The 14223-nt window shown below is 49.2% G+C and overlaps 2 protein-coding genes across 2 annotated transcripts in view; one reads left to right on the top strand and one right to left on the bottom strand.

The window, feature by feature from the left end:
• The window catches only part of LOC137437920 (uncharacterized), a 422503-nt gene that overhangs the window by 206292 nt on the left and 201988 nt on the right, over positions 1 to 14223 (top strand). The gene's annotated exons all lie outside the window — the stretch shown is intronic.
• LOC144888917 (uncharacterized) lies at positions 988 to 13297 on the bottom strand. The gene is made up of 3 exons (XM_078768663.1): positions 11757 to 13297; positions 10876 to 11658; positions 988 to 1287 (listed from the first exon to the last, which is right to left on the bottom strand). The coding sequence occupies exons 2-3, from the start codon at positions 11554 to 11556 to the stop codon at positions 988 to 990; spliced, it is 981 nt and encodes a 326-aa protein (XP_078624789.1). The 5' UTR covers positions 11557 to 11658; positions 11757 to 13297.

Below are 14223 nucleotides of genomic sequence, written 5' to 3'. Positions count from 1 at the left end.
GGGCCTGTGGATGATCACGTTGTGGGCCTGTGGATGATCGCAAACATGGGCCTGTGGATGATCACGTTGTGGGCCTGTGGATGATCGCAAACATGGGCCTGTGGATGATCACGGTAGTGGGCCTGTGGATGATCACGGTAGTGGGCCTGTGGATGATCGTGGTAGTGGGCCTGTGGATGCTCACATAGTGGGCCTGTGGATGATCGCAAACGTGGGCTTGTGGATGATCACGGTATTGGGCCTATGGATGATCACGGTAGCGGGCCTGTGGATGATCGTGGTAGTGGGCCTGTGGATGATCACGTAGTGGGCCTGTGGATGATCGTGGTAGTGGGCCTATGGATGATCATGGTAGTGGGCCTGTGGATGATCGTGGTAGTGGGCCTGTGGATGATCACGGTCGTGGGCCTGTGGATGATCACGGTAGTGGGCCTGTGAATGATTGTGGTAGTGGGCCTTTGGATGATCACGGTAGTGGGCCTGTGGATGATCGCAAACGTGGGCCTGTGGATGATCGCAAACGTGGGCCTGTGGATGATCACGGTAGTGGGCCTGTGGATGATCACGGTAGTGGGCCTGTGGATGATCGTGGTAGTGGGCCTGTGGATGATCGTGGTAGTGGGCCTGTGGATGATCACGTTGTGGGCCTGTGGATGATCGCAAACATGGGCCTGTGGATGATCACGGTAGTGGGCCTGTGGATGATCACGGTAGTGGGCCTGTGGATGATCACGGTAGTGGGCCTGTGGATGATCGTGGTAGTGGGCCTGTGGATGCTCACATAGTGGGCCTGTGGATGATCGCAAACGTGGGCCTGTGGATGATCACGGTAGTGGGCCTGTGGGTGATCACGTAGTGGGCCTGTGGATGATCGTGGTAGTGGGCCTGTGGATGATCACGTAGTGGGCCTGTGGATCGCAAACGTGGGCCTGTGGATTATCACTGTAGTGGGCCTGTGGATGATCGTGGTAGTGGGCCTGTGGATGATCACGTAGTGGGCCTGTGGATGATGACGTAGTGGGCCTGTGGATGATTGCGGCAGTGGGCCTGTGGATGATTGCAGTAGTGGGCCTGTGGATGATCACGGTAGTGGGCCTGTGGATGATCACGGTAGTGGGCCTGTGGATGATCACGGTCGTGGGCCTGTGGGTGATCACGGTAGTGGGCCTGTGGATGATTGCGGTAGTGGGCCAGTGGATGATCGCGGTAGTGGGCCTGTGGATGATCACGGTAGTGGGCCTGTGGATGATCACGGTAGTGGGCCTGTGGATGATCGCGGTCGTGGGCCTGTGGATGATCACGGTCGTGGGCTTGTGGGTGATTGCATATGAATGAAAGTCATGTGACATTTCACATGCAATCAGGGACTGTTCCACCCCCTCCAAAGGTGAGACAAGACAGTCTCTACAGAAATTGAGACATTCTCTGAAGTTGTATTTTCTGCTTAATAAAGCATTTTATTTCATTCAAAAGACACGATACTCATCAGATCTATTCAATCGTCTATCTTTATCCTTTTACACATTCTGTAATGATTCATCCACACTAGTGCACGTTCTAGCATTCATACTGTTTGTGTGTGTTTGTCTTATTAACCTTCACTGTCTTGTGCTCTAAATAATTTGGAGACCTTTTGATTTTCTGCAATTTTTTTACAAATTTTGATTTTGCAATCACCATGGCAACCAGCTTGAATCTAAGCGAAAACGTAAGCTTTTTCGGTAAAATGCTACCGATTCCATACCTGTCAGGTGCAAAAGAGTTGTTAAATATGATGTCATTGGTGAAGCAGTTTGCCAACTACGTTGAGGTAAAAAAAGATTTTTGTCCAATTACCACAACATTTTTTGTGTCATCTGCACAACAATAGGAAGTTGAATATGAAATTTATTTTTGATTGGTCACATGGTCTGGCAATGAAAAGCAAAACAAAATTGATGACGTCATGGTTTGGGCCCTTGCATCACTGCTCACAGTTTTAATCATATGTGTCACGCTACCAGATTCTTGTACCAGATGCTCAAATTATGGATTTCGAGTTATACCTGCAGCATTAAAGTACCAACCCTGTACCTTCATAAAATAGCAGGGTTGGTCAAATTGGGCAATTACAAATTCATTAAAACAAAAATTTAAATATTCATGTGTTCCCCAAAATGTCAAGTTTTTCAACTTTTCATGCCAGGAAATCTAGAAAATTTCGCAAAAAATACCAACCAGTAATTTACAATCAGAATCAATTACTAGGGTTTAAAGGTTTTTTTCAAGCATGATGTTGGACAAGTAAAGTAAATAAAAGTACCATAAGAGTTATTGGCCGAGTGCCAATTATTTTTTTAGCACATTGCCAATATTGTGTATTTTTCACTTTTTTTCCGAGCAAATAAGTTGTGACCAGCACTGATTTTAATTGGAATTTATGGGAAACAAACGCACATGTTTCTTCTAATACTGCTGTATTTATTATGTACAGCATAATATGCATTGAATCTTCAAGCATAATCTGCATTGCAACTATACACAAATACTGTAAATCATCGCCCGCCATCTGTACGCTAGCCCAAGCTGTCATGCCAAAATATCAAGGCAAAATGACGAGGAGGCCTACATGTATAGAATTTTCACACATGTTTGGTGAAGCCCCATTTACAAGATGTATGTACAAGACTAGTCAACCGTTGACTACCTGATGGTGCGTAGGCGAGATAGGGGGCACCTCCGGGACACAAAGGTGATCCCGGGGGAGGAGGCTGTTTCACAGCACCACTTGGTTGTCTGCGACATAAGGGTGAAAGGTGCGAGGAGAGCTCGGCGGGTGAAGTACCAACCGAGAATGAAGGTGTGGAGGTTGAAAGAGGTGACAATAAGGGAGGCATTAAAAGAGAGGCTGAGTAGGGTCGAGGATGATGTGGTTGAGCTTGAAAGTGGTTGGATGTCAATGAAAGCTAGTCTGTTGGGAGCCGTTGGTGAGGTATGTGGATGGACAAAAGGACCACCGAGGCACTCGGAAACATGGTGGTGGGATGATGAAGTTGGAAAGAGGATTGACGAGAAGAGGAAGAAGTTCAAGGAGTGGCAGAAGGCGAAGGGTACGGGAGCAGAAACAGCAGAGCATGAAAGTTATAAGGCAGCCAGGAAGGCTGCAAAGAAAGAGGTAGCAAAGGCGCAGGAGGCATGTAGGAAAATGTTCGGAGAACGCTTGGATTTGGAAGAGGGTCAGAGAGCAGTATTCCGGATTGCAAAGCAGATAGCGAAAGAGAGGTGTGATGTGATGGGGGTGAGTTGCTTGAAGGATGAAGTGGGACAAATCGTTGTCGACCCAGATGGAATTAAAGGAAGATCGAAAAGATATATGGAAATGCTGTTGAATACAGAGAATGAATGGGATGGCAACATAGAGAGTAACCCAGTTTTAGGACCGCCAGAGAAGATAACTGAGAAGGAAGTTGAGGAAGCGATAAAAGCAATGAAGGGTAGAAAAGCGGGAGGGCCGACGGGAGTTGTGGGAGATATGTTGAAGGCAGCAGGAAGTTGGGGTGTGAAGAGAATGACAGAGATCTGTAATCTGGTAGTGAAAGAAGGCCGCATTCCAGTGGATTGGGAACTGAGTACCCTCGTCCCTCTATACAAGGGGAAAGGTGACCCTCTGGAGTGTGGCTCGTACCGAGCGATAAAGTTATTGGAGCATGGAATGAAGGTATTGGAAAGGGTGTTGGAGAGGAGGATAAGGAAGAAAGTGAAGATCGACGAAATGCAGTTTGGATTTATGCCAGGAAGAGGAACGACAGATGCGCTTTTCATTGTGAGGCAGTTGCAGGAGAAGTACATGGAGAAGAGGAAGAAGTTTCTTGGGTTTGTTGATCTGGAGAAAGCATTCGATAGGGTTCCACACAAAGTATTGACATGGGCATTGAGGAAGTTAGGAGTGGAGGAATGGTTGATCAGAGTAGTGATGGCAATGTACAAAAGAGCGTGCACAGCTGTAAGGACTAAGGGCGGGAACAGTGGTGAGTTTGAGGTGAAGGTGGGAGTGCATCAGGGGTCGGTACTAAGTCCATGACTATTTGTAGCTGTGATGGAGGTGCTGGCTCAGAACGTAAAGGAGGGTTTACCGTGGGAGTTGTATGCAGATGATCTGGTGTTGATTGCGGAAAGTATGGATGGACTGAAGGAAAATATGAACAAGTGGAAGGAATGTATGGAGACAAAAGGTCTGAAGGTGAATATCGGAAAGACGAAGGTGATGGCAAGTGGTAAAGAATGTGGTGAGGTGGAAAGAACTGGGAAGTGGCCCTGTGCTGTGTGTAGGAAGGGTGTCGGAGTGAACTCCATTCAATGTACAATGTGTGCTGAGTGGGTTCATCAGAAATGTAGTGGTCTGAATGATCGTTTTAAGGCCATTTTCCCCGCTAGAGCGGGGGTTAGCCTTGCGGGCCCCATGACAATCATGGTTCCCTGTTTGAGGCAATGTTTTTATGGCCGGATGCCCTTCCTGACGCCAACCCTTGGTCACGCTCTTACGATGCGCAGGGATATACGATGCGCAGTTAATGGTCTGAGAGGGTCATTAACCAGTGTGGCAGCTACATTCAAATGTAAGGTGTGCACAGAGGGAGCTGCAGATGGAGGAAATGTTGAGTTGGATCTTGGAGACGGCGTGAAGCTGGAAGGTGTGAAAACATTTTGCTACCTCGGAGACATGCTGAATGGAGAAGGTGGATCAGACTCGGCAACGGTTGCTGGAGTGAGATGTGCATGGAAGAAGTTTGGGGAACTGAGTGGTGTGCTGATGATGGGATTGTCGTTGAAGCTGAAGGGAAAGGTGTATGCTGCATGTGTGAGAAGTGTTATGATTTATGGGAGCGAGACATGGGTAATGAACGTCGAGCAGCAACGAAGGTTGGAAAGGGTGGAAATGCGAATGGTTCGACGGATGTGCGGAGTATCGTTGAGAGAGAGGAAGACAAATGATGAATTGCGAAAGATGATGGGAATAGAGCCTGTGATTGATGCTGTGAAGAGGAACAGGTTGAGATGGTTTGGTCATGTGTTGAGGAAGGATGAAAGTGACTGGTTGAGAAGAGTGATGGAAATTAATGTAGAAGGAGGTAGAGGACGGGGAAGACCGAGAAAGACTTGGCTAAAGATGGTGGAAGAAGAAATGAGGGCAAGGGGGTTAACAAGGAGAGATGCAGAAAATAGGGCAAAATGGAGAAGATTGTCATGGGGACCGCAAGGCTAACCCCCGCTCTTGTCGGGAAAATGGCCTTTAAAATGCATGTTGTTGTTGTTGTTGTTCTATGTACACTAGGCTTGACTTATCCATGAAGGACAAGAAATGCATGTGGCATCAAACTACTTACACTTGAAAACCCCACGGGATATTAAGTTGGCAGCCAGAAGTGTGATTCAAAGGTCGTCATTATCTTGTGAGCCTAATTCACAAAGTACATACAAGTACAGCATTGTTCAGTAAACGATATTCTTTGTCCAGTATATGAATAAAATATCATGCACACTGGATGCACAGCACTGAGCAGCATGTACAGGTCTTATCAATTGCACAAACTATGATGACTGTCTCAATCATTATAATGATTGAGACATTCACAAAGTAAATACAAGTACAGCATTGTTCAGTAAACGATATTCTTTGTCCAGTATATGAATAAAATATCATGCACACTGGATGCACAGCACTGAGCAGCATGTACAGGTCTTATCAATTGCACAAACTATGATGACTGTCTCAATCATTATAATGAGTGGAATGTGATCCACTCATTATAATGTGATCCGGAATCATTTGATCAGTGATCAATCAGTGATCCGGAATCATTATAATGATTGAGACAGTCATCATAGTTTGTGCAATTGATAAGACCTGTACATGCTGCTCAGTGCTGTGCATCCAGTGTGCATGATTCATATACTGGACAAAGAATATCGTTTACTGAACAATGCTGTACTTGTATGTACTTTGTGAATTAGGCTCACAAGATAATGACTCAATGATAATTATCAGTCACGTATCAGTATTATTCATTATCAGTATCATTAATCATTATCTAAACAAACACGTGTAGCGACTAGCGCGCCACCGGGCGACTGTTGCCGCGGAATCGCGGAAAATGACCGTCGAGTCCGAAGCAAAATTCAGGCGTCAACGGTCATAACAGGTAATGCCACTGTCATAGAACGAAAGATCGTACAGTCACATGAAAAAGTAAGTACACCCCATGAAAAGTTTTGACTTTTTCAACATATTTCAACATACAGCGATTTGATCTTCATTTCAACAATATTGATAGATAAAGGTGATATAATATAACAAATATCATGAAACATTTACATTTTGTAGTCCATTGTATAATTTAAATAAACATAAATGCAAATTTCGCATGTGGAAAAAGTAAGTACACCCCTACATTTATCATGACTTCAAATACCTAAAATTAGAATCAGGTGCACCAGCTCAGGTGCAAATGATTAGAACATCGTTAGAGAGGATCTTGGAGGAACCTGTCTTATTTAAACCTCAGACATTTAGTTTGGTTTGCTCTTTGTTGTTGAATTGTGCGGCGTCACCATGCCTAGATCAAAAGAGCTCTCTGAGGCCTTCAGAAAGAAGGTTATAGATGCCTACGAGTCTGGGAAGGGATTTAAAAAGATCTCCAAACAATTTGAAATCAATCATTCGACTGTCTGGAAGATCATCTACAAGTGGAGAAGATTCCAAACAACTGCCAACTTGTTCAGGCCAGGCCGCCCCAGCAAGTTCAGCCCGAGAGCAGACCGCAAGATGCTGAAAGAAGTCTCGAAGAACCCCAGAATGTCATCACGGGACCTACAGGTAGCTCTTGCCACTGTTGATGTCAAAGTGCACGATGCTACTGTTGTGGAAAACCAATCAGGTCCACACAACTTTAGTCCAACTTGTGGTTTAATTCCATTTAGATCATGACATCATCCTGTAATGCAGGAAATGCAATAAGTATACGATGTGGCATCACATGGGACCATTCATAACATTCAATGCAAGCAAGCTGGATATTCTATGCTGGCATACCGTTAGCGAGTCTACCAGATGTAACGTGTCACAGGAGAAGTCTCGGAGCACCGTCCGCAGCAGCGGGTCTTATAGTCACGCCCCTAGCGGTGTCAACGAGCAGCGAGCATCACCCCGGGTTCAGTACGAATACGATTTCACTACATTCTCCCCCCCCCCCCCCCCGTCAGAATTATACGGCGGTGCGGCTAGAAGCGAGCGAGCGTCAGCACGAACAGGGTGCGGAACATCAGTCGACCCAACCGTATCGGGCCGGGCGGCGAATTTCTCTGCCAGCACGCGTCCGAAATTCCCCGGGTACGGCATCACGTATCCTTGTGTCCCCGGCGTCGGAGGCGCCATCAGGGTCGGGTGACGAAGGGGGTAACTCCAAGTCGTCGGGCCCAGGTAGACCCGGCGAGGGGAGAGTCGGTAGACTTTCGGCGATGGGAGCGTCGGGAGAGGCCATAGTCTCATAGATGGGTTCGGTCGGTCCGTCCGATTCCCTACTCAGGTCGGCGACCCCACAAGGGGCAAGGTGACGGACGGAGACAGTAGTCTCACGGCCATCAGTCGTCATCACACGAGCATGCTCAGGATTAGCCTGGAGAATCTGCACTTTGTCCACTAGGGGGTCGTACTTGCTCGCGCGAACCGCCCGTTTAAGGTAGGCCGGCCCGGGCCCAGCGAGCCAACTGGGCAAAGACCGTATACACCCCGTGCTCCTGGGGTGGTGGAAAAGTCGCTCGTGGGGAGTTTGGTTGGTTGCCGTACACAGGAGAGCCCTGATCGAGTTCAACGCCGCAGGTAGCGACCAAGCCCATTTATCGAGGCCCCGGCCGAGGGTCCGGAGGTTGAGCATGACTGCCCTCCAGATAATCCCGTTGAAGCGTTCGATCTGCCCATTAGCCTGGGGTCTGTACGGCGTGGTGTAACTAGAAGCAATGTTATTTTGGAGCAGATAGCCGCGCACCTCCTGAGACAAGAAGACCGCACCCCGGTCGGTATGGACATAGGCCGGGTACCCGAACATTGAGAACAAGTTCTGTAAGCATCGCATCACCGTGGCAGCAGTCATGTCCGCGCACGTATAAGCAAAGGGGAATCGCGAGTACTCATCGATGATAGTGAGCAGATAGCGAGAGCCGCTCGACACCGGCAATGGGCCCTTGAAATCCATCGCCAAGCGTTCCCACGGTCGCGTAGCCTTAACCAGAGTCCCCATGGGAGGGTTATAGAAACGCGGTTTGATTTCCGCGCAGATAGCGCAGTCGCGACAGATACGGCGGATATCGTCAATCGAGTATGGGAGATTGCCACGCCGCACAAAATGAGCGAAACGCGTTACGCCGGGATGGCCCGCAGTGGCATGCAGCACCCGTAGGCCCTCCAAAGAGGTGATACCCGCGCATGTAGCCGGTCGTGATAAGGCATCGGCGGCCCGGTTATCCTTCCCCGGGCGATATTTGATGGTGTAACAGAAGTCGGCGAGTTCGATACGCCAGCGAGTGATTTTCTCATTCTTAATGCGCTGGGCGTGTAAGGTGTCGTACATGAACGCAACGCTTTGCTGGTCCGTGATGATTTGGAAGCACCGCCCGAGTAAGTACGGGCGCCATCGCCGAATAGACTCGACGATCGCATACGCTTCCTTTTCGACGGACGAGTGTCTCCGCTCAGCGGTGGTAAGAGTCCGTGAAAAGAAAGCCACGGGACGCCCCCCTTGGGAGAGGGTCGCCGCGATGGCCTGATCCGAGGCGTCACTTTCAAGGACGAAAGAGCCGCTCTCGTCGATTGTCGCCACAGCGGCTCGGGCGATGTCGGCCTTAAGGCCTTCAAAGGCCGCCAATGCGGCCGGACTCAGTGGGAAGGTGTCGCAGGCCACGAGGGGGCGAAGTTTCGCGGAGAAATTTTGCACCCATTTGGAGTAATGGGCGAATAGCCCGAGGGCGCGCTTCAAGGACGCCCGATCACAGGGAGGGGCCATGTCGAGCAAAGGTCGCAGACGCTCCTTATCCGGAGCGACAGAGCCATGGGTCACAGTGTACCCCAGAAGATCTATCGTGCGTAGGGAGTATTGGCACTTATCCTCGTTCATAGTTAAGTGATACCTCTGCGCGACCTCAAGGAAGCGCTTCAGATTAGCATCATGGTGCCCTTGGTCATATCCACAAACCGTAAGATTATCAAGGTAGACGAAAACATCGGTTAAGTGCTCCCGCGCAATGAGGTCATCCATGGCCCTCTGGAAACAAGCGACCCCGTTCGTTACCCCAAAAGGCAATCGCGTAAATTGGTACAACCGCTGCCCCGACTCAAAAGCGGTATAGATACGATCCGCCCTAGAGATAGGGATCTGGTGGTACGCACTACGGAGATCGAGAGTGCTATAGACCGAATACTGGGACACCTGTTGCACCAGCGCGTCCGCCGTCCATCCCCGGAAGGGGGTAGGCATCCAGCTGTGTAAAGCGGTTAATCGTTTGGGAATAGTCGATTACCATGCGTCTGCGGTGGGCCTCGCTGCGCACCACCAAGACCTGGGCGCGCCACGGCGACCTGCTAGGTTCTATGATGCCGTCTTTCAAGAGCTGAGCCGTTTCGTCCGCAATGAATTGCATGTCTGCGCGAGAGTAGCGCCGTGATTTCACCGCGACAGGGGTACAGTCGGAGGTTAGATTGGGGAACAGCGAAAGCGGCTGGATGTCCATTTGTGCTAGGGCGCACACCGCAAGCGCGTCGTCCGCCCCCACAACAAGCGTGTCAGGCCCACCAAACTACATTACCAGACGTCCATGCAGCTTAAGAAAATCGTGTCCTAACAGAATATCAGCACATAAAGCGGGTAAAACCATAAGGTGTACATCAGGAAAAACCTGTCCCTTTAGCACGAGTTTCAATCGGCATTCCCCCTTCGTGCTGAGTCGAAGCCCCTGGGAAGCCATGAAGATCCGTCTCGTAGACCTCCAGATCCACCATCCATGCCTGAGCACAAGTCGCTGGTCGATAAAACTATCCGTAGACCCTGTATCCACCAAGGCCCGAACACAATGGCCTTCGACCATGAGGGGAATAAGGGCTTGAGCCAGGCCAGACGAGGCTGCTGGGAGTGGGACTGAACCCCCCGAATGGGTCGGACAAGCCTCGCGGGTGGATCCTATGCCAGCAGCAGTTTTGCGGTCGTGGCCGGAGTATGCGTTGTCCATGGGGAATCCATTAATGCCATCAGAGGGCTTTCCCAAGCATTCCGGTGTTTCGCGATTCAAAATCTGACAATTCTGACGGGAAAAGGCCTCCGTAGTATTTGAAAACGCCTTTTGACACTTTTGGCAGGAAAAGGCCTCCGTAGTATTCGAAATCGCCTTTTCCGGGGTGAGGGCCACCGTTAGCTCGTGGACGACACGAGGAGAACGTTCCGCTGGGGCTTGGCGAGGCTTCAAAGCCCCTTGCGTGGCCCGGAGTTTGGTCAAGGACACGTACTTCGTGCCCGATTGAGGATGAGACTGTGGTGGCTGTCCGGTGACGCCCACCAAGGACGTCTGAGCGCCCAGGGGCCCGCAGAGAGGGGCCCTCCCCTTCGAAGACGGGTAAGGCGCCGGGTTTCGGGCTCGGCTCGCAGGCTCCGCAATGAGCCCATTCAAGGTCACCGCGACCGCGCGACCGCGACCGCGTGATTCAATGAGCCGCGAGCCGCGTGCCGTTTTCCTGCACACTTTCGCGTAATGTCCCTTTTGTGAGCACAAATGGCATATAGCATCTCGTGCCGGACACACGGGCCGGGCATGGCGTGGCCCCCCACAGAAAAAGCATGCGGCCCCGCGTAAGGCCTTGGGTCTGGCCGTAGCGGCAGCCGTCAGGACTGGGTCTTCCTCTGGAGCATCCCGGAGTTCCGCGAGCAGGTCCGCGTCCTCGGCGGTAGCACTCTCCGGCCGGGCGTGTAGTGTAGTGCCCGCCAAGAGGCGCGTGCGATCATAGGTGTTCGATTGCATCCGCGCTTCGGTGTATACTTTCCCTTGCTCGAGTGCCGTAGCGAAGGTCAGGTCGGTCTTCTCTAGGAGCTTGAGCCTTAGTTCCTGGGAGGAGACCCCTGCAATAAAGGCATCTAAAAGAAGATCATCCTGAGACTGCGCGGGAGTCCGTGGCTCCTTGATGCTGTCCAGCAAGAGCTGCCGGAGCTCCTGGGCGTAGTGGTCCATCGCCTCGTTGGGTTGCTGACGTCGCGTTAGCAGCAAATATCGTGCATACACCGGGCTTTTTTCCTTTATGTACAGCCGTTTGAGCTCCGCGATCGAGAGGTCATACGTCGCGAATTGAGCGATGGAGTTGTACACCTTGTAGTCGATTTTTGAATGAAGCGTTGCTAGCTTCGCGGCAGCCGTCGGCGCGGTCTCAGGCTCCTCGAAATGATTCTCCAATGTTCTGAGCCAGTGCTTCAGTTGCAAGCCACCATCCGGGGCTTGCGGGTCGGCGCAGAATACGGCAACCGCCAGCGTCTTGTTGCCAGCCATGTCGGTAGATATAAATGGAATTAAGTGTTGTGGAAAACCAATCAGGTCCACACAACTTTAGTCCAACTTGTGGTTTAATTCCATTTAGATCATGACATCATCCTGTAATGCAGGAAATGCAATAAGTATACAATGTGGCATCACATGGGACCATTCATAACATTCAATGCAAGCAAGCTGGATATTCTATGCTGGCGTACCGTTAGCGAGTCTACCAGATGTAACGTGTCACAGGAGAAGTCTCGGAGCACCGTCCGCAGCAGCGGGTCTTATAGTCACGCCCCTAGCGGTGTCAACGAGCAGCGAGCATCACCCCGGGTTCAGTACGAATACGATTTCACTACAGCTACCATTGGAAAGAGGCTGCACAAATTTGATCTACATGAGAGGTGTGCCAGGAGGAAACCTTTGCTGTCCAGAAAGAACATCAGGGCAAGACTAAAGTTTGCCAATGAACACCTTGGCAAAGACCAGCACTTCTGGAACAATGTGCTCTGGACAGATGAGTCAAAGGTAGAGCTATTTGGCCACCGTACCTGAAGACATGTTTGGCAAAAACCAAAGACAGCATTTGACCACAAGAACCTGATACCAACTGTAAACCATGGTGGTGGAAATGTTATGGTTTGGGGCAGCTTTGCTGCATCAGGGCCTGGGCAGCTCACCATCATATAATCCACTATGAATTCTTCATTGTACCAGAGGGTGCTTGAGGATAATGTGAGGCCATCTGTCGGAGAGTTGAAGCTCAACCGAAGGTGGACCTTTCAACATGACAATGAGCCTAAACATACCAGTAAATCCACCAAGGAATGGCTGAAAGAAATGGAGGGTTCTGGAATGGCCAAGTCAAAGCCCGGATCTAAATCCCATTGAGATGTTGTGGGGGATTTGAAACGTGCTGTGCATGCAAGAAACACCTCAAACATCGCACAGCTGAAAGAATTCTGCATGGAGGAGTGGGCAAAAATTTCTCCCAGTCGATGTCAGAGTCTGGTAGACAGTTATAAGAAACGTCTACTTGAGGTTGTTTCTGCCAAATGGGGCAATACCACCTATTAGAGCCAAGGGTGTACTTACTTTTTCCACATGTGAAATTTGCATTTATGTTTATTTAAATTATACAATGGACTACAAAATGTAAATGTTTCATGATATTTGTTATTTTATATCACCTTTATCTATCAATATTGTTGAAATGAAGATCAAATAGCTGTATGTTGAATTATGTTGAAAAAGTCAAAACTTTACATGGGGTGTACTTACTTTTTCACGTGACTGTATATTTTTCCGTCGATGGGTGAAATACAAGACGAAACTGTGTCCAATAAAGGTATATTTACGGAAGTTTATTGCTGATAAACGATCAATCCGGAAGCGAAAACAGTGAAACACGTGGCGCCACCTTTCAACGGCATTTATACCCAGTAGATGATTAGCGCATCTGGTACAATAATCTGGTAGCGTGACACATATCTTCTTTCTTGACCTCCGATGGAGGAACACAAAATAACCAGTGTTTCCAGGTTAGCACTTCAAACAAAGCATGACACACACTATTACCGGACTTGACTCTTCAACAAGCAGAAAAAACCCAGTTAACACCATTAAAACCTCAACGGGTATCAAGAAATAGAAACTTCCGGTTCGGGGATTTTTTGCACGTGTGGTGAAAATCCGAGCTCCTCATTTCCACCTCATAAAGCTGTGTTTTTCAAACCAGATTGGTCATGTTTTATGTTTAGTTGTGTCTAGGTGTTTCTGGTGTATCCCAAACTATATTTTATGTTAATTTGTTCATTGTTTTTACTATTCGTTTCATTTGTGTATTGTTCAAGGCCTGACGAGGCCTATCCTCGGACAGAAAGTGTGAAAATTAACGCACTCACAAACCTTCCCCCGCACCCCTTATACACACAATCATTCCTCCACACCCCACACACTCAAACCTTCCCCCTCACCCCACCCACCGCCCCAAAGCCTCCCTTTATTCATGCAAAGCCTCCCCTCACAACCTGCACCCTCCCAGCGCCTCATACAACAACAACATGCATTTTAAGGCCATTTTCCCTGCTAGAGCGGGGGTTAGCCTTGCGGGCCCCGTGACGATCACCTCCTCACCCCTTATCTCTAACTGTGTGGACCTCAAACATCCACGGCCTCTGCTCCAACCTGACATCTCTCAATCCAGGCTGCTGCCGATGAACTGGAGATTATTTGTTTAACAGAATCCTTCCTCCCACAGGATGTCCATAAGTCCTTCGTGTCTCCGCCAATTTGATATGCCTGTACCACACCCCAGCGGCAGAATTGCACTTTACATAAAACACTATTTCTCACTGTCCATATATTCATCTTATAACTCCCATTCCCAGGAGTACTTCTGGCTGTGACTTCCCCTGCGCTCCCACCTCTTGTTCATCTGTGTGTTGTGCCGTCCAAACAGTGACAAATCCACCTACATCTCTCTCAGACGACATGGACCAACTTTTAAACACTCATTCCAACTCTCTCTTCCTCATATGTGGTGATTGCAATTGTCACCACGCAACTTGGCAGGGTATTGGTACTTCTCTCACCAGCCATGGTACTTCAGCAAAGAACTTCTGTGACTCCATAGAACTGACTCAATCTGTGAACTTTCCAACCTGGATTTCTCCCAATAGC

This window comes from Myxine glutinosa (genome assembly GCF_964187855.1).
Source record: "Myxine glutinosa chromosome 12 unlocalized genomic scaffold, kmMyxGlut1.1 SUPER_12_unloc_2, whole genome shotgun sequence".
Classification (NCBI taxonomy): Eukaryota; Metazoa; Chordata; class Myxini; order Myxiniformes; family Myxinidae; genus Myxine; species Myxine glutinosa.
The sequence above is the reverse complement of the archived record's forward strand: the minus strand, read 5'-3'. Positions and strand labels throughout refer to the sequence as shown.